Source organism: Rattus norvegicus, chromosome 20, assembly GCF_036323735.1.
Source record: "Rattus norvegicus strain BN/NHsdMcwi chromosome 20, GRCr8, whole genome shotgun sequence".
NCBI classification, from domain to species: Eukaryota; Metazoa; Chordata; class Mammalia; order Rodentia; family Muridae; genus Rattus; species Rattus norvegicus.
In genome coordinates, this window is record NC_086038.1 from 17304339 (window position 1) to 17331458 (window position 27120).

Sequence of the window (27120 nt, forward strand, 5' to 3'; positions counted from 1 at the left end):
TCGGTCCCCAGCTCCGAAAAAAAGAACCAAAAAAAAAAATAAGTCTGTGTGTGTGTGTGTGTGTGTGTGTGTGTGTGTGTGTGTGTGTGTGTGAGAGAGAGAGAGAGAGAGAGAGAGAGAGAGAGAGAGAGAGAGAGAGAGAGAGAGTGTCTTTCACTCCAGAATCCACATTGGGGCGGTAGCAAATCGCGAGCGCGCCCACGGCAGACTTTAGAGTGGATTTACACACTACCACAACCATGCAGAGGCTGCTTGTCCCACAGAACATGCTTGGAAATGTAAAGATCGATTGTAGTGAGTGTCAGCATGTGACCCAGACCCGGCAGCATCAACATCACCGGGAGTTTGTTAGAAACACAGAGCAAGGATGTAAAAAACTGTGGTCCACAGTACCAAACATGCTAAAGGTCAAGGGTCACTGGTTTGAAGGAACTTCTGCTTCTGAGAGTCTTCCCGGATCCCTGGACGTTGGCCCTTTCTAAAGGCTCTCTGGCTATTCTATGACGCATTCAGATCTGCACACTACGATTTAAAACTTACTAGCTTAAGGTGACACCACAGGTATTCTCAGCAGGACCCGGGTCTAAGCATGGTGATGTGTCTTCTCTTCACTCAGTCCTGGTTTATTAAGCATCCTCAGCATATGACCTGTCCTGATTTCTGTGGAAGGATGTCACACACCCTGTCCCTGTATCCACAGAGGGACAGAAAGTGTGTTGGGTGTGAATCACTTCCCTGTAATCAGCTCTTCTCTCCCCTCTCCTTCTTCCCTGTCCTGCTCTCCCCTTCCTTCTATCTTGTTAATCTTGGTTGTTAAGTTGACTGGACAGTCAATTAAATACGAGCTGCTGGGCACTCGAGTGAGCGATTTTCTTACCAGATTTTTGAAACAGGAAGACCCACCCTAAATGCAAACTCCACCTGCTGGTGGCAGCCCAGATAGTAGTTGACAAAAGGATAAGGTTTTTCTCTGTTTGCCCTCATTCTTTTTTTTTTTTTTTTTTTTTGGTTCTTTTTTTTTCCGGAGCTGGGGACCGAACCCAGGGCCTTGCGCTTCCTAGGCAAGCGCTCTACCACTGAGCTAAATCCCCAACCCCAATGTTTGCCCTCATTCTTGCTGGCAACCACTCTATCCTGTTCCTTCACCAAGATTACAACCAACTCCTTTTGGGCTTCCAAGACACACTGATGATTAGCAGCTCTCTAGGAATCCTCCAGGCTTCCAGCACCAGCTCGGTACTGCAGAGACATCCAGCCTCGTGGACTAAGCAGCCACCAGACTCTTGGACTCTCCAGTGTGGGACAGCCATCAATGGACTTCGTGGACCATATCCTATACACCAATCTAACAAGTTCACGCCCTCCCCCTGCACTTTTTTTTTTCCAATACAGGGTTTCTCTGTGTAACCCTGACTGTTCTAGAACTCACTCTGTGGACCAGGCTGGCCTGAACTCAGAAATCCACCTGCCTCGTCCTCCTGAGTGCTGGGATTAAAGGCGTGCCCAGAGAATGCCCTTTTAATGTGCATCCACTCTACCAGATTTATTCCTTTAGGGAAGCCTGACTAATACCCTTACCCTTCCCTCTCCTTTCTTCTCTTCCTTTTCTCTCTCTTTACTTTTCTATTCCCCACCTTGGTGAACAGATAAGGGACACTCTCCTGGGGTGTGTTTTGTTGAGTTTTGTCTAGAAGCATATGTAGAGTTCATCCGGTAAATGACTAGGCGTCCTTCTATGCCATGAAGAATGCACGGGGCTGGGGATTTAGCTCAGTGGTAGAGCGCTTACCTAGGAAGCGCAAGGCCCTGAGTTCGGTCCCCAGCTCCGAAAAAAAGAACCAAAAAAAAAAAAAAAAAAAAAAGAATGCACAATGACAGCAGATGAGCTAGGGTTGGAAAGGAATCGGTGATGAACTGTGATGGGCATTTTGCATATCTTTGGGGAAGAAGATGACTTAATCCATGACTCTTCGAGCAGTCCATAGGACCTCCAGGAAGAGAGAAAACTTGATGTCAATGTCTTGAGCCCTCAGTGACTTTCAAACAAAAGTTTCCTACCCACAGAGATACTGGAGGGTGTGTTTTTTGGGGTGGGTTAGTACCAACCACCGAATCATCTCCCAGGAAGGAGAATTGTCTGGCAATGAGTTCCTGGGAAGTGATGCTTTCCCTTGACGGTAGCAGGTGATCATGGCCTCGCCTCCGACATGACATCCAAAAGCCATCAGCCTGGGAACTCAACACCAAAAGCAACAGGAGCCCGAGACCAGACCTCACATCTCTGACTCCACTTACAAAGACAGTATGTGGAAGAGCAGAAAGGTAGTGTTCCTGTTCCGGAGCACAAGGATGGGTGCCCAAGTGTCCGGCTAGTCTCTGTATAGGTCTTTGTAGAAGGCAGGGCTTAGCTAGTATTTTCCAGAAGTCTCTTTGATCAGAAGTGTTTCCTAACACTCCTGAGTTGGGTCTAGGGGTATGATCAATGAAAAATGGTTCACCGTGGTTTTTTTTTTTTCCGGAGCTGAGGACCGAACCCAGGGCCTTGTGCTTGCTAGGCAAGCGCTCTACCACTGAGCTAAATCCCCAACCCCAGGTTCACCGTATTCTTATTCTAGTGTGTATAAGACCCGGCATTCCATGATCTGCTACAAGAAGGGCCGATCTATGGTTTGGTCCCTGGCTAAAAAGATGAATTGCATGTTAACGCCACTCTTCTTTTGAGGGGAGATAAAACAATAACGACAACAACAATGGGTGGGAAGACACGGCCTATAAAGTGCTGATCAGCAAGCATGAGGACCCTAGTTCCATCCCCAGTGCCCATGAACAAATGTACGGATGATGAGGCTTGTGTGTAAAATCAACGCCGAGCAGGTAAAGACAGCAGATTCCTCGCCAGGCCAGCCCAATGGGTGAGGCTCAGGTCCCTGTGCGTGACCCTGTCTCAAAAAACAAGGTGTACAGCTCCTGGGAAATAATTTCACAAACACACACACACACACACACACACACACACACACACACACACACACACAGGGGGTGGGGGTAGTGGCTTGGTTCTGAGTAAGAAAAACAGCGCCCGGAAGAACGCTGCTAAGTAGAGGCAAGACTGCAAAGGGCCCCTGCCACAGCTGATGGGGACCTGGGAACAGGAAAGTGGACCGATGTGCAGACAGAGCAGGACTGCTTGAGTGGACCTCTGCAAAGCACAGTCCCTCAGACCTTTCTGGGCTGCAACTCATCTCTAGTTTGTGCAGAGGGCGTGGCGTCGTTCTTCTGTGGACCACTGCAAAGCAGGAGAAGAGAACTTCCCAGATGTGGCTGATTTAGCTGCAGGGACACTGTAGAAGCCGGGGCAGTGAGTGTTTTGAGAAGCAAAACGGGACTCAAAACCATTTCGGATAAGGAATGGATTGACTTTAGTCATCAGAAACCTAAGACTGACCAAAGCCGTCGGAAATCTGAGACTGAGCAAAGCGAAAACTCATCCTGCAGGTGCCAAGCCAAGAAGACATGGTTGAAAGGACAAGCAAAATCTGAGATCACAGGAATTGAGAAGGGACTGAAGGACGCCTCAGTGGGCAAAATGCTTGCTGCACAAGCCTGAGGACCCGAGTTCGGATGCCGGAGACCTCGTAAGGGTCGGTTGTGTGGGAAGCTGTCTGCAATTCCATTTTTGGGAGATGAAGACAAAAAGACATAAAGGGAAAACCCTGCCTCAAAAAAATAAGGTGGGGTGCAATTGACGAAGACTCCTCACGCTCCCGGGGGCGAGCGGAGAAGAAACAGAAATATCTAAAAAGGAAGTTAAGATCTGCTGCAGGGTCTGTGCGAGGAGGAGCGACCCGTGATTCACAGCAGCTCCTAAGAGCCGACAGCTCACCTGCTGTCCCGGTTTTTGCAGATTCTGGCCCTTATTCTGCAGAGCGGCTGCAGGGAGTAAGCAGCAGCCTGGTCGCAGCTGTCACCCACGGGTGACCAGACGACGTCCGCGCGGGCGGCAGAGGCCGAGCCTGGAACTACACTTCCCAGTGTGCCAGGCGGGCGGGGCGCGGCGGGGAGGGCGCAGGCTCCTTCCCAGCAAGCGAAGGCGGAAACAAAAGAGCCCGGCGCCGCCGCCCGCACACTCGCGCACCGCGCCCGGGCGCACACGGAGCAGCCCCGCGAGGCGGCAGCCCGGGACACGCGGACCTGCCGCAGCCCCCGCCGCCTGCCCCATGGCGCTGAAGCGGATCCAGAAAGTGAGTGGCTGCTAGGACCGGCCTGGGTGTCCCCGAGAGGTCCCCAGGAGCTCGGGGTGCACGGCGTGGGAGGGGCGCGGGCACTAGGGAGGCCGGGGTGCGGATCGGCCCGCACAGGTGAGGCGTGCATGCGCAGGGTCCGGGTGCTTGGAACCCGGGGCAACCCGATCCGGTCGTGTCCTTTCCAGGCTGAGCCTAGAACCCCGGGTGCGGGTGCCGGTGCGGTGGCCAGATTGCCCCGGGGTGTGTGCATCCCCGCTGGGCAGGGGCTTGCTCTGCAGCGGGCGGCCTGCGTGCCCTATCACGCCGTGCGTCCTTACCAGGTCCCCGGAGCCCTCCTTCCTGTGTTCGCACCCCGGGCTCCCCGGGAGGACAGGGAAGGTGTGGTGGGCCTACGGCCTTTATTCTCAGAGAGTGGGGCTGGGTCTTTCTGGGCTTTGCAGTCGGATGGTGCTCAGTGGGAGGAAAGGGTTGGGGAAGCGGGATTGGGGCGGAGGAGCCAGCAGAAAGCTCTTGCCCCTGCTATTTTGGTGGTTCTGCACGCAGCTGCCACTTCAGGTCACATAGCTGCACCGAGTACATAGTTGCTGATACACAGCAAGATGACCTCCTGGCTGTGATTCAAGGCGAGGCAAGCCAAGCTGGTTGTTGGTTTTGTTTGTTGCTTTTTTTTTTTTTTTTTTTAAAACATCCTCATGATAAACTTAGATGTAGAGTTGAAGACACAACACTAAGGACCACAAATTAAACTGTTTGGATGCTTTGATGCATGACTAGAGAATGAGGAAGACAATCGAAGGGTCAACACCTAGCATCTGTCCCAACCCTCTCTTTGTATTCTTTACCGCACCCATTTCTCTTGTTGGCCTGTCCCCTGACTCAAGTGTCTTTTAACATTTTACAGCCGGCAGCCCTTGCTGCTGGGAACCGGGTGTTTGGGAACGCTTTGGAAGCAAATGGAAGCAGTGGATAATGTGTTTGGTAATTGATTTCACAAGAAATGGATGGCTCCCCAAACGTTTTTATCAACCTTTCCAGCTACACTTGACTGCAAATGTTCTGAGTTAGAGTTAGAGTGGTAGTCGGCAGGCATCTTTCGGTACAGAGGACAGCAACTTTTACACGCAGCCAGATTTTGGGGTTCTTTTTTTGGTTCGAACATCAGCTGTGTAGATCGTCGCTGTTCTTTGTACCGCTGAAGGTCAACTTGGTATAAAATGTAAGATCAGCGTTTATTAAATAATGACGTTTTCTCGTTGGAAGATAACGTGGCTGCACTTTATTTTTAACCGTATAAACAAGCCTAAATTTGAAGCCGCAGCCGTCATTGCCTTGCTGACTTCTGATCGCCGATGTTCTGTTGGTTTCCCCTTTGGAAGTTTTCAAACTTTGCTTCTTTTCGTGATGGTGAGGCATTCTATGTGGCTTTGTTCTCTCTCTCTCTCTCTCTCTCTCTCTCTCTCTCTCTCTCTCTCATGCGCACACACAATAGCTCTTAGATGTCATAGGTATTATCTATAGAATATATCCATTCAGAGAAAGAATGTATTACTGGATGTGTAGTCTTGGTATGTCTTATTGGTCATGCTAAGCTTGACTTATGTATTTGACTTAGTATGGAAAACGTCCACACCTTCTTTCTTTTTCCTTTTTTCCTTTCTTTTTTTTCTTTTTCTTTTTCTTTTTTCTTTTTTCTTTTTTCTTTCTTTTTTTTTTTTAAGATTTTGGGTGTTAAACAGAATTGTCTAGTATGACGATAACCTTAAATACAACTGATGGCAAATCTGTGACAAACTGGTATTGTGGAGAAGACATGGGAGGTCACATGATTCTATGTTCCCCGCATTGACTGCCACGAATCATCAGTCATACATGCCAGCCACCGCGTTCGCCCCCAACGGATTCTACCGTCCTCTGCCATTCTCGCCTGTCATCTTGCTTAGAACTAAGTCCAGGTCAAATAGGCCACCCATGAGCTGCATCAATGCCCTCTGGTATCCTGTGTTCCCATTCTCATTTGAATCTTGTTCAGTCCAACAAATGGAGTTCAATGCGAACCTTTGGCCTTAAAAAAATTTTTGTTTTTAGTGTGTGTATGTGTGAGTACATGCCACATGTGTGGGGGTGGCCACAGAGGCTAGAAGAGGTAAGAGACAGCATCAGGTATTCTGATGCCAGAGCCATAGGTGGTTGTGAGCTGTCTGACGTGGGTGCTGGGAATTGAACTTGGGTCATCTGAAGGAGTAGTTCTTCACTGCTGAGCCATCTCCCAAGCCTCTAACCGCCCTCCTCCTCCTCTTCCTCCTCCTCTTCTTTTTCTTTTTCTTCTTCTTCTTCTTCTTCTTCTTCTTCTTCTTCTTCTTCTTCTTCTTCTTCTTCTTCTTCTTCTTCTTCTTTTTCTTCTTCAATATCTTTTAAAGCAATGACGTGATAACTTCACCATTTCTTTACCTAAAAGTATCAGCCCTTGACGTTCATGGAATCCCAGCTTGGCGGTGGGGTAGCAAAGAATACAGGGAGAGAGACAGTCCCCAGGGCAGGGAGCAAAGTCACTGTAGAGCCCAGGGCTGCCAGTGGAAAGATGCTGGACCTGGAAGCTGAGGTGGGGTTAACATGGAAAGGTCAAAAGCCCTGATGTTCTCCTGTGTTCTCTTCGTCCAAAGACAGAAGCAGGGGCTGGAGTTGAGACGAGTTTTGCTCAGGCTTAATCTCTTGAGACAGGATTTGGCACGTTTGAGAATAATGTTCGCAGCTTCTCATTTCTCCACCTATGAAAAGAACAAAGCTGTTGAATTGAAACTGTGTTTTTCTACAAAGCGTGCGGACAGAGGCGCTTCAAATATATCCCCATGCTGGAGTAGACTAAAGGATTTAATGCTCTAATTTAGACATCCTGTGCCAGTTCTGCATTTCAGCTCATAAATTTACACACCCGTGGCCTATTTTTAGATGCAGGAGAAAGATGTTATTACAGTCGTCTAAATCACTGAAGGGATAAAGTTTGAGCAAAATCTGAAGGAAGAAGCCTGCGACGGATTCAACAAAAGAGAGCAGCTTTTGGTTGGGTGTCTATTGTTAGTTGTTTTCTAGGTGTTTCTTCTGTGAACACCGTTTTTTCAGTCCTCGGTACACTTTGCTTTGAAGAAAAAAAAATACCACTTTTTAAATGATAAATGTTACAATATACTACTGAACACTTTGAGACCTAAGGGAGAAAGAACCCTAGTGTAGCCATCGTCAACGTCGTCAACGTCGTCAACGTCATGGTCTCTCTCCCTTTGTGTTTATTTTCCAGAAGGAATTTTAGGTAATAATCATGCTACATGGTATGTGCTAGAACTTGCCTTTTTTTTTTTCTCTTTTTGTCTGTCTTCTGAAGAGTGAAACAAAAGGCTTTTCTTTCACACATATCGTGACACAGATAATTATCCTTCCCTGTGTAGTGTTCTGTCCCCAAATGAAACATTTGGGACTGGGAGTGTGGCTCGGCACTAAAACACACACACACCTACTGCTTTCAAGGCTCTGGGTTCAACTGCCAGCACCACAAGAATAAATAAGTTGCCTCTTGGTTCCAAAGAATCGAACATTTGGCTTTTAAATAATTAAATCTAAATCGTGTGCACGAACGTAAATTAAAATGCAATTTCTGTAACTGCTTCGAGCTGCCCTGGTTTTGATTTCTATGATTCTGAATCATAGTGCCTGTGCTGGCCTAGTAAACATGGTATCTAAGGTAGCCAGACCCTCTGCGCTTGTGTCATCAAGGGCAACAGAGGATCCAGCTTTTGTTCCTGGCTCTGTGACAGACTTCAGTTTTCTTACCCATACACATCCCAAAGGATGACAGCCACCACCATGTGCAGAGGTCCATCTGCCTAACACCATGACAAAAGCTTACCCTTGGCAAGTTGTTTGCTCCTTCATGAGGCTGTGGGGCTAGAAACAATCTTATCCCCATTCTGCAGATGGTAAAACAAAGGCACAGAGGTGTTAACTGGGGTTCCCAGGCTCACATATGTGGAGTATGGAAATGGTTAGGATTCCAAATGGGACAGTCTGCCCAGAGATGATGTAAGCACGGGCTTCTCCCACCATCACGTTGTTGAGGTTTTTTTTTGTTTGTTTTGTTTTCGTTTTTAACTGAAAGACATGGAGTCAAGGGGCTGGGAGTTTAACTCAATTGGTAAAGTGCTCACACGGCACACACATCCCTGGCATGGTGGCTCCCTCCTGCTATCCCAGCACTCAGGAGAGACAGGGTTGGGAAGGATCAGTTCAAGGTTGGCCTCAGTTTCTTTCTTTCTTTCTTTTTTTTCTTTTCCGGAGCAGAGGACCGAACCCAGGGCCTTCGGCTTGCTAGGCAAGTGCTCTACCACTGAGCTAAATCCCCAATCCCCGTCCTCAGTTTCATACTGAGCTGGAGGCCATCCTGGACTGTGAGACCCTATCTCAAAGACAAACACGTAAGAAAGATTTAAGTCAGGAATTTATGGAGACAGCGCTCAGTGAGATGATGGTCAACCCTGTAATTAGGACTCTGCTTGGGGGTTGGGGATTTAGCTCAGTGGTAGAGCGCTTGCCTAGGAAGCGCAAGGCCCTGGGTTCGGTCCCCAGCTCCGGAAAAAAAAGAAAAAAAAAGAAAAAAAAAGAAAAAAAAAAAAGGACTCTGCTTGTTTAATCGCCACCCCGGCTCAGCTCTGAGTGATGCTCAAACCCTGCCCCTCAGAGATGACCCTCGTCACTAAACACTGGAGAATAACAGCTTCATTCATCTCCCCATACCCCTGGAAATGTTGACTCCTCCGGAGGGATTTAGAGAAACAACTGCTTGGAGTTCTTTTTTTATTTTTTTAAAGATTTATTTATGTATTATATATGAGTGCAGTGTAGCTGTCAGACACACCAGAAAAGGGCATCAGGTCTTATTACAGATGGTTGTGAGCCACTATGTGGTTGCTGGGATTTGAACTCAGGACCTCTGGAAGAGCAGTCAGGGCCCTTAACCACTGAGAGCCATCTCTCCAGCCCCCTTTGGAGTTCTTTTTTTTTTTTTTTTTTTGGTTCTTTTTTTCGGAGCTGGGGACCGAACCCAGGGCCTTGCACTTCCTAGGTAAGCGCTCTACCACTGAGCCAAATCCCCAGCCCCCCCTTTGGAGTTCTTTAGATAGCTTGATGGTATCATTTTATTGTGGAGTTTTCACTTGCCATAATTGTGAATTGGTCCTATCGTTTAAGTGGCCGTGGTGGCTTTCAGTAGTAATTCATGTTAGAAGATGAAATGCAAGAGTACAGAAGGAGAGAGATAGCCCCAAAGAAAACACACCGAGCCCAGGATCTTTAGTGTTTGTAGATGATCAGTTTGCCTCAAGAGGAGAGGAAGCAGTATTCTTTCTCGAGGAAGAATCCATGATGAGGGGCTGGAGAGATGGCTCAGTGGTGTTAAGAGCACTGACTTCTCTTCCAGAGGTCCTGAGTTCAAATTCCAGCAACCACATGGTGGCTCACAACCATCTGTAATGGGATCAGATGCCCTCTCTGGGTGTGTCTGAAGATGGTGAAGGTGTACTCATATACATAACATAAATAAATAAATCTTTTAAAAAAAGAATCCATGATGAGGATTTTGCTTTCCTTTTTTTTAAAAATTTATTTATTAATTATATATATGAGTACACAGTAGCTGTCTTTAGACACATCAGAAGTGGCGTGGGATCCCATTACAGATGGTTGGGAGCCACCATGTGGTTGCCGGGAATTGGACTCAGGACCTCTGGAAGAGCAGTCAGTGCTCTTAACCGCTGAGCCATCTCTCCCGCCCGGATTTTGCTTTCCATAAACCCCTGAAATTAAACTCAGTCTTTTGCCCCCATCTGTACATTTTTTTCCCTTTATGATAACAAAGGTGCAGGAAGATGAGATAACTTATCCTAGAGGAAGTGTTCTGAGGAGATAAATAGACTTAGATGAGACTGCTGATGTCTGTTCACAGGAGTCAGATATATAAACACCAAAGGATGGATGTAGATCGCCCTCAGGAACCCAGGAGCATCCCTGCCCCTTCAGCTCCAGTGTTGTTAATCAAAAGTGATACAAGGAAGCTAATGGTTGCTTAGCAATATGTTGGTCCCCACCCCCCTTCTAAATATTGGGAAAAAATGGTATTTTATTGAAAACAGGCATTAAGTGACTCGACCATTCTCTCACCCATCAAAGTCCCGGAGTGGCACTGTGTTGCCCAATAGGCCTGGATTTGGAATTTGAGGGCCACCCAACTGAGAACATAGGTGTGGGAATGCAGACTGTCTATGTGACCCCCCACCTCCACCCCCCACCCCCTCCAGAAGCTGAGGTCATACCCATTTAGTTTACTTCCTGGTTTAGCTTCACACAGATAGCACAAGGGCCTTCCACAGGCACTTCTCCTGTGGGTGGAAAGGAAGCAGTTACCGTCTAGAAGCTCAGTTCCCACTGCCTTGCCTCTTCCTGGGTATTTTTGCCAATCACTCTTTCTGACCTGTGTATGCTGCATATCTTAAGGGATGCCATATTGGTTCATGGGAAGAAGGCTCTCAGGTTTAAAGTATCCTCTTCAAAGGAGTGGACAGGGCCACATCCACATCCATCCTTAAACTTTAAACTTGTTCAGATACCCTCACCCCCCATGCGCGTGCATGCCTTCGTGTACATTCATGCTCAGGGGGCTACTTTCCACTGGTACCATAGAGTTTGGGAATATATAGCTAGCTAGGTGGTACTGCAGAGAATTATGTATATGTGAGGACCAAGTCATGATGTAAAGACTGTTCTGTTTTCTTATGCATAGAGCTAAACGTTTTGAAAATCACTAACTAATGTGACCAAACGAGGCAACTCTTCCAGGAAGCCCTGCCCTTGGGTATATGTACTATCTCTCCCTTACCACCTAGGCTGAAATCTCTGTTAAAAATCTACTTAAATTCCAACTCTTACTTCATAAAACAGGGCCCGCCTGTCATCCACACATAAAAGATAAAATGTTCTGGGCTTAGACACATTTCCAGTTAATACAAAGTGTCAACACTCAGACACTCATTGTTTTCTGCCTCAAGTAGCAACAAAGTATACAGTCAGTGAGGTCCCACTATAGTGTTCAAGAATAGCACCTTGATTATTTTAATGATTGTTACTTTGAGACAAATTCTGTATAGCCAGCCTCAGACCCATGTTCTTTCTACCTTAGCTTCCTGACTGTTGGGATCCATTGGTGTGCAATACTATGCCCAGTTTAAGATGGATTTTTTCAAATATAAACATTATTAAAGACCTGCTCTTTGCCAGTTATTCAGGAGGAAACTCTGGGGCTGGAGAGATGGCTCAGTGGTTAAGAGCACTGACTGCTCTTCCAGAGGATCTGAGTTCAAATCATAGCAACCACATGGTGGCTCACAACCATCTGTAATGGGATCTGATGCCCTCTTCTGGTGTGTCTGAAGACAGTGACAGAGTACTCATGTGTATAAAAAATAGTATGAAATAATTTTTTGAGGAGGGGTGGGGGGACTCTGAGGGCTGGAGAGAGATGGCTCAGAGTGTGTTTGCCATTATTCCAGAGAACTTTGGTTCCCAGCATCCACACCCTGTGGAGCTCTAGGGGATCCAATGCCCTCTTCTGGTCTCTGCAGGAAACCACACACATGTGCACATACACAGAGAGATAAAAATCAAATGAAGATTTTAAAAAAAGAACAGAGCGGCTGGGGATTTAGCTCAGTGGTAGAGCGCTTACCTAGGAAGCGCAAGGCCCTGGGTTCGGTCCCCAGCTCCAAAAAAAAAAAAAAAAAAAAAAAAGAACAGAGCAGTGAAAGGTAATATTTAATAACAAGTTCCTGCTTTATGCATGTTTTAAAAATAGATTTTCTCTCTTTTTCGATTTTTTTTTTCCTGAAACACCATGTCTCTTGGTTAAAATAAACTAAATGGTAAGTTTTGATAATGTAGTGCTCAAAAGGCAGTATAGGGAGAGATGGCTCAGTGGTTAAGGCACTGGATGCTCTTCCCGAGGTACAGGTTTGATTCCCATACCCACATACTGCCTCACAACCGTCTGTGACTCCAGTTCCAGGGAACCTGACACCCTCTTCCCGCCTCCACAGGCTCCAGACACGTTGCCATTCAGTCAAGCAAAACACCCCTGCATACAAAATGATAAAATTAAACTCATTTAAGACATCAACCATTTAAAACAAGCAAATAAGACTAAGTGGGAGCCTATTCCTTATGTCTAGAGTCTGCCCTGCGTTTTAGGAAGTGTGCAGTCATGCCCTGTCATGTTTTCCTTGGCTCTCACAGTGTCTTTGAACACAATTACTTCTCAAAGCTTATGAAGTAGTGTCATTTCAAACCTTTCATGAGCTCCCAAGCTAGAGAGAGAGAGAGAGAGAGAGAGAGAGAGAGAGAGAGAGAGAGAATGAGAATGAGAATTCCTTTTCATTTGTTTATTCTTGTGTGCTGATCTCTTGAGCACATAGCCTGGCTTGCTTTAGCACAGGGGAGCAGAGCACACCAGCTGTCACGATCCTGGGGTGAGTGGATCCGTGTGAGAAGAGTGCTGTACTAGAGATCAGACAGTCTAGACCTTGGTCCTAAGTTTATCATTTGACCTTGGCCAGGTCAAGCTACTAAGGGAATTCAAGCATCTCAACGGTCTCTTCTGTATATTTGTACATTGTGTCCATTATACATAGGTGTGTTTGTACATGTGCATGTGTAATAACAACCTTTAATTCTCTTCCCCACTATGGTGGGGGGATCGAACCCATGTGCTATGCAGAGGGCTCTACCAGTGATCGGTATCCAGAGCCTCCCTTTCATAATGAGATCTGTCATTTCTGTTTTGTTTTATTCGGTAAATATCTGAACTTGTCACAAGGTTAAAAAAAAAAAAAGAGCTGTGTGTTCTGTAGCCATGTGAGATAAATTCTGATGTGTTTGAGATATAAGAAAATTTCAGTGTTGGCATTGTAATGTGTAATAGATCGTTAGTGGGTCCTCTGATAAGAGATCAATTATTTGTGATACAAATAAGTGTTTCTATGGCGGGCTGGTACTGTAATGCGATTTTCTAATTCCGTTTAGCTTCTATCTCTTTGACAGGTGTCTTGGCCCTTTAAGGGTCCCCCCCCCCCCCCACCGCCAGGTAATTAGAGAGAGCTGCCTTATGTAATTGCCTCATCGGTAGACTTTTAGGGATCCCAAGAGATACATTTTATAGAATACTTTCTGATTCAAGGGATACTAAATGAGTGAGGAGATTCATGGGAAAGTGGGTCCAACTACTAATAAAGGTAGGATGACAGCTGTAACTATAAGTAACCAGATGTAAGGAAATACCAACCACAAGGAAAGAATAATGTGTCTATGCTGTCCGTAGTGCTTTAGTGGAAAAGATGGACTTAGAGGTAGATCTGGAGGAGGGTGAAAGACATAGGGACTCCCTATTTGTATAGAAAGCTGTAGAATTCAAGACACAAGACTTGATTAACTTGGAGCTGATAACCGTGCCTTTGGGAAGCACAGGTGGAGTAGGGTGTGGGACTCGGTGAATGGAGGCCATGCAGAGAATTGTCTACTCACAGAGCAGAGGCTGCCTGGTGAAGCCATGCTAATCTGGAGCTGGTTGGACAGGATGCAATGTCATTCTCCGCACAGTGTTATTCTGATGAATGTCTTGAACAAAGGCAAGCGAGGGATCCTGGGAATAGAGTAGGGACCCACTGAGGGTGAGAGAAAACTGCCAACCGATTAAATAATGTTTAAGGGAAGGCTTGAAGATAAAAGGTGAGATTGGTAAAATTAATGGGGGGGGGGGGAGAGAGAGAGAGAGAGAGAGAGAGAGAGAGAGAGAGAGAAAATATGAATGTGTGTGTAAGGTGAGAGGAGAGGTGATTAAAGAGGAAAGAGGAAGCCATGTTGAACAATACAGTTTAGGCAAAATAGTATTTTGGAAAATTGAAAGTCACCTTGAGTAGGACAAAGATGTCTTTCTTTCTCCCTTCCCTCTTCTCCCCTCCCATCCCCTTCCCTCCCTCCCTCCCTCCCTCCCTCCCTCCCTCCCTCCCTTCCTCCCTCTCTCTTTCCCCTCCCCTCCCCTCCCACCCCTCCTCTTCCCTCCCCTCTCTCTTCCCCCTCCCCCCTCTCTTCCCCCTCCCCCCTCTCCTCTCTCTCTCTCTCTCTCTCTCTCTCTCTCTCTCTCTCTTTCTTTCTTTCTTTCTAATCTGGCCCTAACTGTGCACTCTCAATTTGCCTTAAAGTCACTGCGTAGCCCAGGCCAGCTTGAAACTCATGATTCCTGGCGTTCCAACTTCTGAGAACATCCAGCAGTGTATACCACCACTCCAGCGGTAAACCTTACTTTGCAACCTATCGCAAAGGCCTGATGTGGTTGGTGGCCTTGTGGACATGTTGCTGTCGGCACCGTGTTAGGTGGAAAAATCCAAAGAGCTTCTTACACTCAAGTGTTTTTAACTGGGTCCATGGCAGGGGGGCATGGAAGTGAGAGGGTGGGAATAATGAGGGGTTCTCTGGAGTTGCTTTGACCCAACCGTCCCTGCCCCTTGCTTAGCCCTTCATGTTAAGTCTTCAAGATTGCCGGGCTGCAAGTCTCTTCAGGCTCCTCTCCCTGACGTCCAGGGTGCACCTGGATGCTTTAGTGAGATCTGTCCAACTCCTTACGCTGATAGGTCTCTGCTGTGACTGCAGCAGAAACCTTGACCCTGTGGGCCTCCACTGGCTTGCATGCAGTTGCCTTCTAGAACCTTCTGGGGAGGGATAAGGACCAGGGAGAATCAGAAGAACACTTTGGTGTACTTATTAGTGAGAGGGTATGGGACACTGAGGTAGTCAGGAAGGAGTCAGATGACCAAAGCTAGAGTTTAGGTCACTGTCATGAATACATGCAACTTAGCTTCAAGACTTCCTAAAGCAGATTAGCATGTAGCTTGGATTTGTTTAAAGTATATTTTACATGCTTTGGATGTGTCTAAAGTATATTTTATGTAATTCCTCGGCTGGAACTGTATGTGCAATTGTATGTGTACATGAAAGTAACTCAGGCCCTTCTATTTCAAAGGATTCTAGAAGGCTGGGAGATGGTTCAGTGGGTAGAGCCACATAAAGCCAGGTGTGGTAGCGTGCATGTGTAGTCCTGTAATCCTAGCACTCCTGTGCTGAGGTGGGGACAGGAGAACCTCTGAGAGCTTGCAAGTCAGCCAGCCTGGTGTCCACAGAGACCCTGTTTCAAACAAGGTGGCAGGTGAGGACCGGCATGAGGTTGTTCTCCGACCTGCACAACATGCTCTCCAGGGTATACAGACGCCTACACACACACACACACACACACACACACACACACACACACACACACACACACGAATGTGCTCAGGCACAGACATCCAGGCACACTCAGTGAAGACTTAAAACAAAATAACAGGAGTGCTTGGAATTAGATACAAAATAGCAGTTGGGGAACACGGCCATTGCGACCGCTGGAAGGTCTACAAAAGTGGATTCTGAAATGACACATTGGGTAGAAAACACTCCCCTATCCTTACCTCCAAATTTTATTCCGAATAGGACTCTGGTCCTGCGGGTCATGGCTTTCTTTACTCTCCTTCTGCCCTTGTGGATTTTGTCTGTATTATCCCTTTGGAAAGCAGCCTTGGGGGCTGCGGCAATGACTTAGTCGGGGGATACCTGCCGTACATAAGAGTGGGAACCAGAGTGTCCATATAAGAGCCTGAGTATGTGTGCATTCCCAGTGCTGAGGCAGGTGGAGTCAGTGGGCTCACTGGCCAGCTTGCCTAAACTACTTTGCAGGTTCTAGGCCTGTGAGAGATGCTGTCTTAAAACACACACACACACACACACACACACGCACGCACACCACACACACACACACAACACACACACACACACACCAAGCAGGACCTCTGAGATGGCTTAGTGGGTAAAGCACTTGCTATACAAGTCTGATGACCTGGGTTAGATGGATGGAGACAAGCCAGATGTGGTAGCACACATCTGTACTCCTAACACTCCTCTGGCAAGATCAGAGAGTTGGCAGAATCACCCCCAGGCTCCCAGGTTTGCCAACATGGTGTAAGCAGAAACCACAGTCGAGACTTGCCTCGGTGAGGAAGAGAATCGGCCCCAAGAGTTGACCTCTTACACCCACGTGTGCATATTGGTGTACTCATATATATATATGCTCACCCAGGAGAGACACCACACACGTAATTGTGTACACTCGGAAGACGAGTGGCCTCTTATATCACTGCGTGCATAGTAGTGTGACACACGCATGTGCATACAGCACACGCATAGGCATGTACACTGATGGTTAAAAGTTGAAAAACAAGATGGACGACTTGAAGTTAACCTATGGCTTCCACGTGGACCTGAGTCCCAAACATACTTGGCCCACAGTCACCAACACCCCGCTAAAAGCAACCTCTGACAGACAGCCCTGATGTGAGAATCAACCAGGACCAGCTTGTTGACGCGAGCTTGGCTCCTATAACATAACTAATCAAATGCCAGCATTTTGAAATCGTCCTGGGAAGAAACCATGAGGCGTAAAATCAAGATGTGCATAGAGAGGACCTGTGTCGGGAGACACTTTGGACTGACGTGGTCTCTGTTGAGAAGTGTTTCACCCTATTCATTGCCGGTGAAGCCAGGGGTTTTGAAGTAATGCTCTCCTGCACTTGGCCCTGGATAATTTAAACCTGAGGCCATAAACCAGTCCCTGTGTGTAGCCCTGTGCTGGATGCTGTCACCACGGTGTATATTGTCTCCTGGGCAGGGTCGGACCTTCTGCCTGTTAAGCTAGACAACCACAACAGCGTTTTTTCAGCGTGCCAAGCATCAGTTCCGCACAAATATTTACTGCCCTGCGTCTTATTAAATCTTAGAGTAAGTAAGGCCGCTCTGGCTTGCTCTTCCTCTCATCTGTTGACGCCGATGCAGGAGCCAGGAGATGGACACAGGGTTCCTTCTCTCCAGTCCCCACTTTCCTTCCCTGTGTTTGTTTGCTTTCTTTGAATTAGGCGGGTCCCGTCTACTTTTAGACGTTGAGTCCCTAGAGGCAGGGGCTGGCTGCGTCCTGGTTGGTTTTTGTGGAGAACACTTAGCATATTGTGGGGGTGTGTTATAAACACGCCATCTGTGCCCATTAAAATTCAGTTGAGGCCTCCCGATGCTTCTCTTTGTATCTCGCTGATTATAGAAGTCGGCTCTGGAATAGACATGCTTAGCCGCAGAAGTCTCTAGAAATCCCTTAAGTACACATTTCTTTTCAGCCTTGCAAGGTTTTTGTTGTTGTCGTTGGTTAGTTGTTTGGTGTTTTTTGTTTGCTTTGTCTTGTGTTTTTTTTTTTTTTTTTTTTTTTTGTTGTTGTTGTTGTTTTGGTTCTGGTTCTGGTTAAGCTTTAAGGACATTGGCCTGTAACCTATCAGTAGCGTGCACTCTGAAATTTAGATGCGCCCCCCCCCCGCCCCCCCGCACGTCCATCACACGAACTCAGGAAATTGCTTCTTCAGCAGAGACCCCTTTCCTCTCGGGAGTGTTCCCCTTCATGTTGATGGTGTTTATTCATTGCTTGATCTGTATTCAGATAGAGGGTCAGCTTCTTTTAAGTGTTGACTCAGATGTGAGGAGACCCATCTCCTCAACAGTTTAATCCACCTGCGGAGTTCTGCAGTGAAACCAAGCTGCGTGTCTACAAGGCACTTGAATGGTCACCCAGTGAGCTTGCCTTGCTGGGTAACCGATGTCGTCATTTAACAGCCGCCCTTCCCGTCCTTCACTTGACGGGAACTCTACACATCTTTATTTTTAATATTGTGTTATTCATTAAGGAAAGCCTCATTTGAAAAGTCACAGTGTTGGGCTGCCGAGATGGTAGAGGGTTTAAGAACACTTGCTGTTCTTGCAGAGGACCCAAGTTGAGTTCCCAGGACTCATAATCACCTGGAACCTCTCCATCCTCTTCCCCCTCCCCAACCCTCCCCCTCTCTCCCCTCCTCCTCCCCTCCCCACCCCCTCCCTTCCTCCATCTCCATCTCCATCTCCATATCTCTCTCTCTCTCTCTCTCTCTCATGCAGGCACACACGCACACATGCACACACACACACACAAATAATTTTTAACGTAACAGCGTAAACTTCAGGCGAACTACAAAATACATGGGCTCAGCATACAGAACAGTGAAGGATTTTTTACAAAACGGAGACAGTTGTGAACCTAACTCCCAGGAAGTCTATCACAGGAGTCCCAGAGGCATCTCTCCCTAGCTCTGCCTGCCCTCAGGCACTGCCCTTAAAGGGAAACCTATGCTGCGTCCCCTTTCGCCTGGTGTCTCCTGTGTACCGTATAAGGCCTTTATCTGGACTGTTTCGTGAAGCTCAGATTTCTTCACTGACACTGCCTCAATACCCAGCAAGCTCCACAGATGTTGGTGGACATTCTGGTTCTCCTCGGTTGGGGGCTATTGCCAATGAGGTCCCTAAGATGAACATATGTGTGCCAGGTGTGTATTCCACAGTAAGGCTGCTTTCTGGCCCCCTAACTATATCTGGGCTTAGAGGTTGCTTTCCTATCAGTTTTCTGTGCACACAGACTAAGGATCCCACTTGCTTCACGTTTCCCAGTGTAGGTCCTTGCTTCTTTGTCTTCTCAGCTATCCCAGTGAGTAAGCCAGGGTAGCATTTGATTCTAATTTGCATATCCTTGGTGAACCTTGGCCTGTGTTGTGGGTGTGTGCATGCGTGTGTTTATATGTAGATGAGCACACTTGGGGGCCACAGGCTGACAGCCTGGTCTCTCTACTTGTCTGTCTGTCTGTCTGTCTGTCTGTCTGTCTGTCTGCCTGCCTATTCTTCCTTTCTTTGATACAGGTCTTTGGAACTCACAGTGTTGATCATCTCGAACTCACAGAGGTCCACCTGCCTCTGCCTCCCGGTGCTGAGATTAAAAGCTCGTACCACCGTGCTGGTGCACTCCTTTCTTGTTGGAGACGTGAGGTCTCTCACTGAATCTGTAGCTTGCTGCTTCGGCTAGACTGGCTGGCCAGTGAGCCCCATGGGTCTTTTGTCTCTCTGCCTTCCCAGCACTGGAATTGCCAGCGGGTACTGCTGTCCCAGCTTTGATGTGACTGCCAGATGTACAGCGCTTTATAGGGCCGAGCCATCTCCTCAGTGTTAGCGTTGAATAGAAAGGCGGTTTCATCGATTAAGTTATATTACCCCTTTCCTGTCCCAGAAAGATGCCCTGAACTTTGAGGGTCACACCCCTAAGGTCACCCTGAGACTAGTTTAGCTCTAAGTAGGTTTCCTCGACAGCTTGGCTATTCACACATCTTAAGAATTCAGGACCTCCTCCCTATCCTTCCAGACCACGTCTTGTGAAGACACCCTTTTTTTCCCTACAAATGTGGACGTGCACTTTGAACTCTGTGCCTTGGGTAATTACCATCAAACAAACCTTCTTGGTGACCTGAGAGGGTTTGACCACCATTTGGTCTTTAAGTTGGATTCTGAGACAAAATGACAAAATCCGAATTGTGTGCGTTAGGACAGAGTGTGTGCGTAAAGACTCTTTGAGCTTTTATAATTAGCTGAGGTGGTGAAACCCGGCAGGGACTACATTCTTGTAAGATCTCCATCCACACCACAGACCCTGACCCGGAACAGTGCCAGTGATCAGGGTCCCCATCTACTCTGAGATGAGGTTAGCTCAACACAGACCCCTACCCCACTGGGAAGAGTTACCAGAGGTAGTGGCTTGAAAGCAGGTCCACAGCATTCCAAATAAGCAGGAGGGGATGGGGTCTTGAGGCTTTCTAAACTAGAAATAAAACCGAGAGCGTTCTGACGGCTGTTCTCGCTGAGCTTGGAGACTTTTCTAGCATGCATCTTACATACCATGGACTAGAAATCTTTGCCAGGTGACATGCCATCGGTTGATAGTCTCTTGGCATTCATTTTCAGATGCTATGATGTTTAGTGACGCACTACAACAAAGGACACTCCCAAGTTAAGGGACCTGTACGGTTCTCAACTAACTGCTACACTCTTACTTCAAGCAACCCACATACCTGTCAGGGAAGTGAGAGATTTTTATTTGTTTGCCAAATCTATTCATCCTCCATTTCTTCTGAGATTTGAAGGAAACGTGACTCGAATAATACTTAAAAAAACATCTATGTGTGGGAAGCGCCCTGCTAGGTGTTGTAGAGGAACGCAGGAAGAGGGGGTGAAGGTCTTGATTTCAAAATGAGACTAAGGGAGCTAGAGAGATGGCTCAGAGGTTAAGAGCACTGACTGCTCTTCCAGAGGTCCTGAGTTCAATTCCCAGCAACCACATGGTGGCTCACAACTATCTGTAATGGGATCTGAAGACAGCTACAATATATATATATATGTGTGTGTGTGTGTGTGTGTGTATGTATATATACATATATATGTATATGTATATATATATATATATATACACACACACATAATCTTTTTTAAAAAGATGAAAATAAAAACATTCCAAACTGGACAAGGTACACACACTTATAATCCTGGCGCTGTGGAGGTGGAGGCAGGGGAGTGGCGAATTTGAGGCCAATTTGTTTACCGAGTGAGACCTCTCTTGTAGTATAAGTGAAAAGAAAAAACAAAGGAGGAAAGGGAGGGGCAATCAGCTTTATTAAGAATCTATTACAGGTGCCTAACCCTAAGCGGTCGCTTTCCTTGAACTCAGTAGAGTTCAAGGTCCCCAGGGATGTCTCCCCATTACAGACTGTGTGTGCACTTGGGACTCAGAGGGATATTTCTTTCTTAGGGTTTCACAGCTACTAGCAAAGGTCAGCGGATTTGACTCGGAAACTTTGACTTCTAAAATGGTCTTTGAGGCTTCGGGGATGGCTCAGAGGTTAAGAGGACTTCCTGCTCTTGCAGAGGGCGAGCTTGGTTCCTAGCACGCATAGAGCAGCTTACAACGCTCTGGGACTCCATTTCTGGAGGATCTCATACTGTTTTCTGTGGACACCTGCACTCAGGTGCCCAAGTTCCTTCTTACAGACACAGAGACATACACATACATACATACATACATACATACATACATACATACATACACACACATACACACATACACATACATAACATACATACATACACACATATATACACACACATACGTACACATACATACACACATACATACACACACATACATACACATACATACACACATACACACACATACACACATACATACACACATACACACATATACATACATACACACACACATATAAAATAAACCTTTAAAAATAATGGCCTTCAACTGTTTAGCTCTGTGGTTGCCCAGGTTACACAGATCTGGGTTCACTACCCACAATATCCATTAATTAATTTGAAATACTTTTATTCCAGAAAGATTTCAACACAAGATAGGCAGTTGGTACACATCATTCTTCCCGTGATGCCTACAGCGTTATGTAAACCACAGTGCCCTTACTTTCACAAGAACATAGCTTAGGAAGGACACTCAGCTTCCTCTGCTCACCCACTTGGCCCTTTCTTTGTCCTAGGATTGAGCTGTCTGGGCTCTCACCCTGAATTTGCTTACCTGGTCTTTTGTGTCTCTACCCTATAGTCCATGACAGTCACTCCATTTTTCCTGGTCACCTCAGAAGATGTTAATGAAAAGAGAAAACACTTGTATAATATAGAGATTTTTTTAAAAAGGAAAAGGGAAAGAAAAGAAGTTCCGTTCCATCTCTTTTCGTACAAGAAGCTGAGGCAGGAGGATTTAAGTTCATGGCCAACTGGGGCTATATGGGTTCCAGGCCAGCATGGGCCATTTAGTGACACCCTCTCTCAAAGAGGAAGTCACAGTAGAAGTAGCAGAATACGCTAGGGATATGCACTGTTCAGAGTTCCGTGTGTGTGTGTGTGTGTGTGTGTGTGTGTGTGTGTGTGTGTTACAAATCTGGAGACTGTGGGAGCAGAGACTGTAGTAAATACTGTAATAGCAGAGACTGTAAATACTGTAATAGCAGAGACTGTAGTAAATGCTGTAATAGCAGAGACTGTAAATACTGTAATAGCAGAGACTGTAGTAAATGCTGTAATAGCAGAGACTGTAGTAAACACTGTAATAGCAGAGACTCTAGTAAATAGCACACTGTCCTTGAATGCTGTGTAACCTTTGCTTAACATCCTCAGCTTGTGGGATCTGTGTTGTTCTTTTCTATGACTGTCAGGATTTCACGGTGTCTGGTTTTAAGCCATCCCCTTATTGGTGGATCGATGGTTCCTGTCAGTTTTTTTTTTTTTTTTTTTTTGGGTTCTTTTTTTTTCGGAGCTGGGGACCGAACCCAGGGCCTTGCGCTTCCTAGGCAAGCGCTCTACCACTGAGCTAAATCCCCAACCCCCGTCAGTATTTTGTACTTAGACAAGATGCTATGCCAGATATCGTGTGTGTGTGTGTGTGTGTGTGTGTGTGTGTGTGTGTCTGTGTGTGTGTCTGTGTCTGTGTGTCTGTATGTGTCTCTGTGTGTGTGTCTGTGTATATGTGTGTGTGTCTCTGTATATCTGTGTGTGTGTCTGTGTATATGTGTGTGTGTCTCTGTATATCTGTGTGTGTCTCTGTATATCTGTGTGTGTGTCTGTATATCTGTGTGTGTGTCTGTATATCTGTGTGTATGTGTCTGTGTGTGTGTGTGTATATCTGTGTGTGTCTGTGTTTCTGTATATCTGTGTGTGTGTCCGTATGTGTGTGTGTCTGTGTATATCTGTGTGTGTCTGTGTGTATGTCTGTCTGTCTGTGTCTGTGTGTCTGTGTGTGTGTATATCTGTGTGTGTATCTGTATATCTGTGTGTGTGTGTCTGTGTGTGTATATCTGTGTGTGTGTCTGTGTGTGTGTATATCTGTGTGTGTGTGTGTCTGTGTGTGTCTGTGTGTGTATGTCTCTGTGTATCTGCACGGTGATTTCTATGAGATAAGTTACTGGGCCAAGAACCAAATGCATTTTCCAATGTCATAGTCATACCAAACTGCCCTCCCCAAAGTTGTCTTTCAACATCCCTCCCTCCCACACTGAACCTCGTGCAGTTAGCGGTGAATGGCAGTATTCTCATCCGTTGACAATGGCTCGGTTCAGGTCATGGTCTGGCGGGTGTTCCACCCATTGCGTGTTTTATTGTCCTCCCAGGACACTGCTTTTCTTTCATGCACACGTGTGGATGCCATCATGAGTTGCAAAGAGAGTATCCCGAGCTCTTTTGGCTAAACCCAGCTAGGAAGAGGTCTGCCTAAAGCCCAAGCAGTCCACCAGACACCAGACTTTCTGTGGTGTGTCTGCAATCCAAGGTAGAATTTACAGAGCCGTCAGCTCACGTGAGGACCGTGTGCTCTGGAGCAGATTGTATCATTCAGTGTCAACTCTTAGAGAAGGGAAGATTAGAACAAGTGGAGAGACAGCGAGACCTTAGCGTGTTATGGTTGTTGTTTTAAAGCTTATTTAACTCACCGTCATTATTCTGTGTGTGATGGGGGCAGGGGTCCTCGGACAGCGTGCGTGAATCAGTTCTCTTTCCGCCACTGAGTTCTCAGGGATCGAACTTAGAGCATCAGGCTTGGTTTCAATCCAAGAGCCTTCCCCTTCTGAGCCATCTTGTCACCGTCACTAAGTTGCTTCGTTTTTTTTTTTTTTTTTTTAAACACTCCAAACATAACATTTTCCATCACACTCTTGGGGTATCCATGACCATTCCTTTTAGAGCAGAAGTGAAGTTTGTATGTCAAATTTAGATATTTTTCCATTGACCTACTAAAATAGTTATGAAAGTAAGAACACCAGATACATACGAATGATACAATTAAGTTAACCCTGATCACTCGGTGACTAGGGCTGCAAGCTGTTCAAGTACGATAATGAGAAACAAGGAAGTGTAAACCATCGTCCTGTACGTATAGAAGTTGATATTCTACTTTCATATTAATGTAAAGCTGTGCCCTAGTTGATAAACGCAAGTGAAATGAGTTTGACGTAGTTCTCTGATGAGAAGCTTAGGTGAAAATCCCCCGTCAATACACACACCACATAGGAATATCTTTGCTGCATTTAAGAGAGAGGAAAAGAGGCTAAGGACTAGGGCAAGATACCCAGATTATTATAACAGAAGCTTTGGATCCTGTTAAATGATTAGTGTACAGCGATTGAGTAGCTGAGTCATCGAGGTGATTAAACTTAGGTTATCTCACTGAATTATTTCTTTTAGCCGTCAGATATGCGATACGAAAGAAGTCGATGTGTAGTGATGTCATTTACTGCCGAGCAAGTGCCACGCAGGTTGTAAGGAAGTCTGGAAGGGGCATATCGCTGAGTGACCCTTGACTCCTCATGTCCCCTAAAACCACATCGACTACTGAGCTGACGTAAGGGCCAACGTGGATGCCAATGTGCTTGGATGCAATTTTCACAGGCCGCATAGGCACATCTTTTCACCTGGTGAGGTTGTCTCAGAAGTTCTTAAGTCCCCTCGTTTCTCTGTTTGCACTTAAGCTCTGTATTTTTGCAGGCGCGGGTGGAACGTGTGAATTGCACCGGTTTTTGTCTGTTGCTCATTTTGCCTGAACTGTACACCGTGGCTGTGGTTGCAGATTCCCTGACAGCCTAGCAGGAACGTAGTTCAGGCCGTTTGACGTTCCACCGGCTCGTTCACCCTTCCCGTGGGCGAGCTTCCCGCAGATACCTTAAGAACCTGGCCTTTGCAGAGTTTACTTCTTAAGTTTGTTGATTTATGTTCTCATCCATTACCCTCCCGCTTCCAGAGAGGAAGTGGAATCAGGACTTTACAGAAAAATAAAAAAAATAAAATAAGATAACGAGAAGAAGACATTTCTTGTAAGTGTAATACTCTGAGGAGATTTGAAGAACGGCTTGACATTTGAGATTTGAATGTGGTTCAAAGCTATTGCAGCTGACGTGTGGTTTTGGCTTGTCTCGTTAATAAACAAGAGTAATTAGCGTGCATTTGCATGTACACCTGATTTATTCTTGGCAAATGCGTGTAATGCAGATCATTAATAGTTTTTAAGCCACAGTTAGAGCCTGCCCTTTTCTGATCGACCAGTTAAGTAATGTTTACCTTAATGTTTAGAGCTGGGCGTGTTGGTTCATGCCTTTTAATCCTGGTGGGCTGATCTCTGAGTTCAAAGCCAGTCTGGTCTACATAAAGAGTAGGCAATGGGCTAGACTTATAGGGTTATATACTGATATTTTGTCTTTAAAAAAAAAAGTTTGGATACATTAATGTTTAGAAAACTCCACAAGTAGTTTTAGAAGCGGTTCCCAAATACCAAATTAGAGGAAACCGTGGAAGGCAGCCCCGCGATTGGACTGTAACCGAGAACAGCTCCTCTCCCACTCTTTCACACTGTTGAAGCGGTTGTCTCCCGCTCCAAGACAATTGGCAAGAAATGCTTCCATCTTGTCTCAACATTTATCGCGACGGCTGCCGTGGGCTGGGGAGACCCTGCTGCACACTTGACCTGTATCCTGTCCCGCGGTTGTCATGGAAACTGTAGATGGAATAGTAATGTCACGTTGTCCAAAAGAAAATTGAGACCTGGAGGGCACACGTCATCCCCATAGTCATCAGGTGAGGGGTGGTGCCCAGGCTTGGATGTCAAAGCCTTGCTTTTAGACACAGGGGCAACTGGGAAGACTGGTGTCTCCTGTTGCTCAACTGCACATGAGGCAACACAGGAGCGGAGTCAGTCCAGTCTCGTTTATTCGGGGTTGGGGGTGGGGAAGGGAAGGAGCAAAATCAAAGTCACGAGAGGTGTTGAAGGGACGTGGCTTGGAAGGAAGATCCTGGGCTTGTACCAGGCTCGCGGCCATGCCTTAGGTCACATTCTTGCCTTTCTCAGAACACCAAATTGATGGGAGCAGGGCCGTTTTTCACCACAGCTCTGAGCCCCCCCTCTTTCTGGTTTTAGTGCTCCCGAAGTCTAGACACGTGGTTGGTAAATTAACCGGCATCGTCTTTCTTTGATTATCGAATGCACAAAGACGAATGATTCACAGTTGGGGGCGTTTTGGAGTTGATGAAATGTGCGGTTTGTTTGCGTCTCTTTCCACAAGACGTGGTGTTGTTGTTGCAACCGTCACAGGGATCAGATCAATGCGGCCATTTTGTCTTCCGGAGGCCCCTACCTCAGTAAACAAATCTTTGCACGTCTGTAAAACTAGGAGGTGAGAAGTTGCCCGAGTTTGCAGGTCACATAGGATGTGCAGACACCCACCTCTAAGGATGACGGACATCAAAGCCTTTCAGCCACCTCATGTTTGCTGGCCTCTCCTTACTTTGTTCTTATAGCTCCTGAGGTAGGGAAGCCCCTAGAGTGTCCCGGGTCAGATCCGCGTGTCTTAGAACTGTGCCACTCCAAGTTTACACCCCTACTTGTCTTTCTGGTGGTGTCCTTCTGCCTCATCTTTGACCTTGCAGGGCCCTTTAAATCAGAGTGATTGTTCTTTGAGAGTCTCATTCAGTATGCTTTTGTCAGGTTCCTCTCCATCCCCCAACTCTGACCAGATCCTTCCTTTTTCCTGCCCACCCAACTTCAGTGCACTCTGCATAACGCTCTGTGCTCCGTGCTCTGTGCTCTGTGCTCTGTGCTCTGTGCTCTGTGCTCTGTGCTCTGTGCTCTGTGCTCTGTGCTCTGTGTTCCGTGCTCTGTGCTCCGTGCTCCGTGCTCCGTGGAGTGTGTATTCTGTTTCCTGTCTGGCATTGCTGTCTGGCTTTGATCTACCTTCCCAGGCTCATCCCTCACCCT

General features: G+C 46.6%; 1 protein-coding gene across 2 annotated transcripts in view; it reads left to right on the forward strand.

The window, feature by feature from the left end:
- The first annotated feature begins 4120 nt into the window (after positions 1–4120).
- Ube2d1 (ubiquitin-conjugating enzyme E2D 1) overlaps positions 4121–27120 on the forward strand; it is a 32969-nt gene continuing 9969 nt past the window's right edge. Inside the window, exon 1 of one of the 2 annotated variants that reach the window (NM_001108530.1) lies at positions 4121–4241. In NM_001108530.1, the coding sequence (NP_001102000.1) occupies positions 4218–4241 (24 nt within the window). In that variant the 5' untranslated portion in view covers positions 4121–4217. Of the gene's footprint in view, positions 4242–5541; positions 5649–27120 lie in introns of those variants that run through there. The other variant, XM_017601687.3, reaches the window with a different exon arrangement.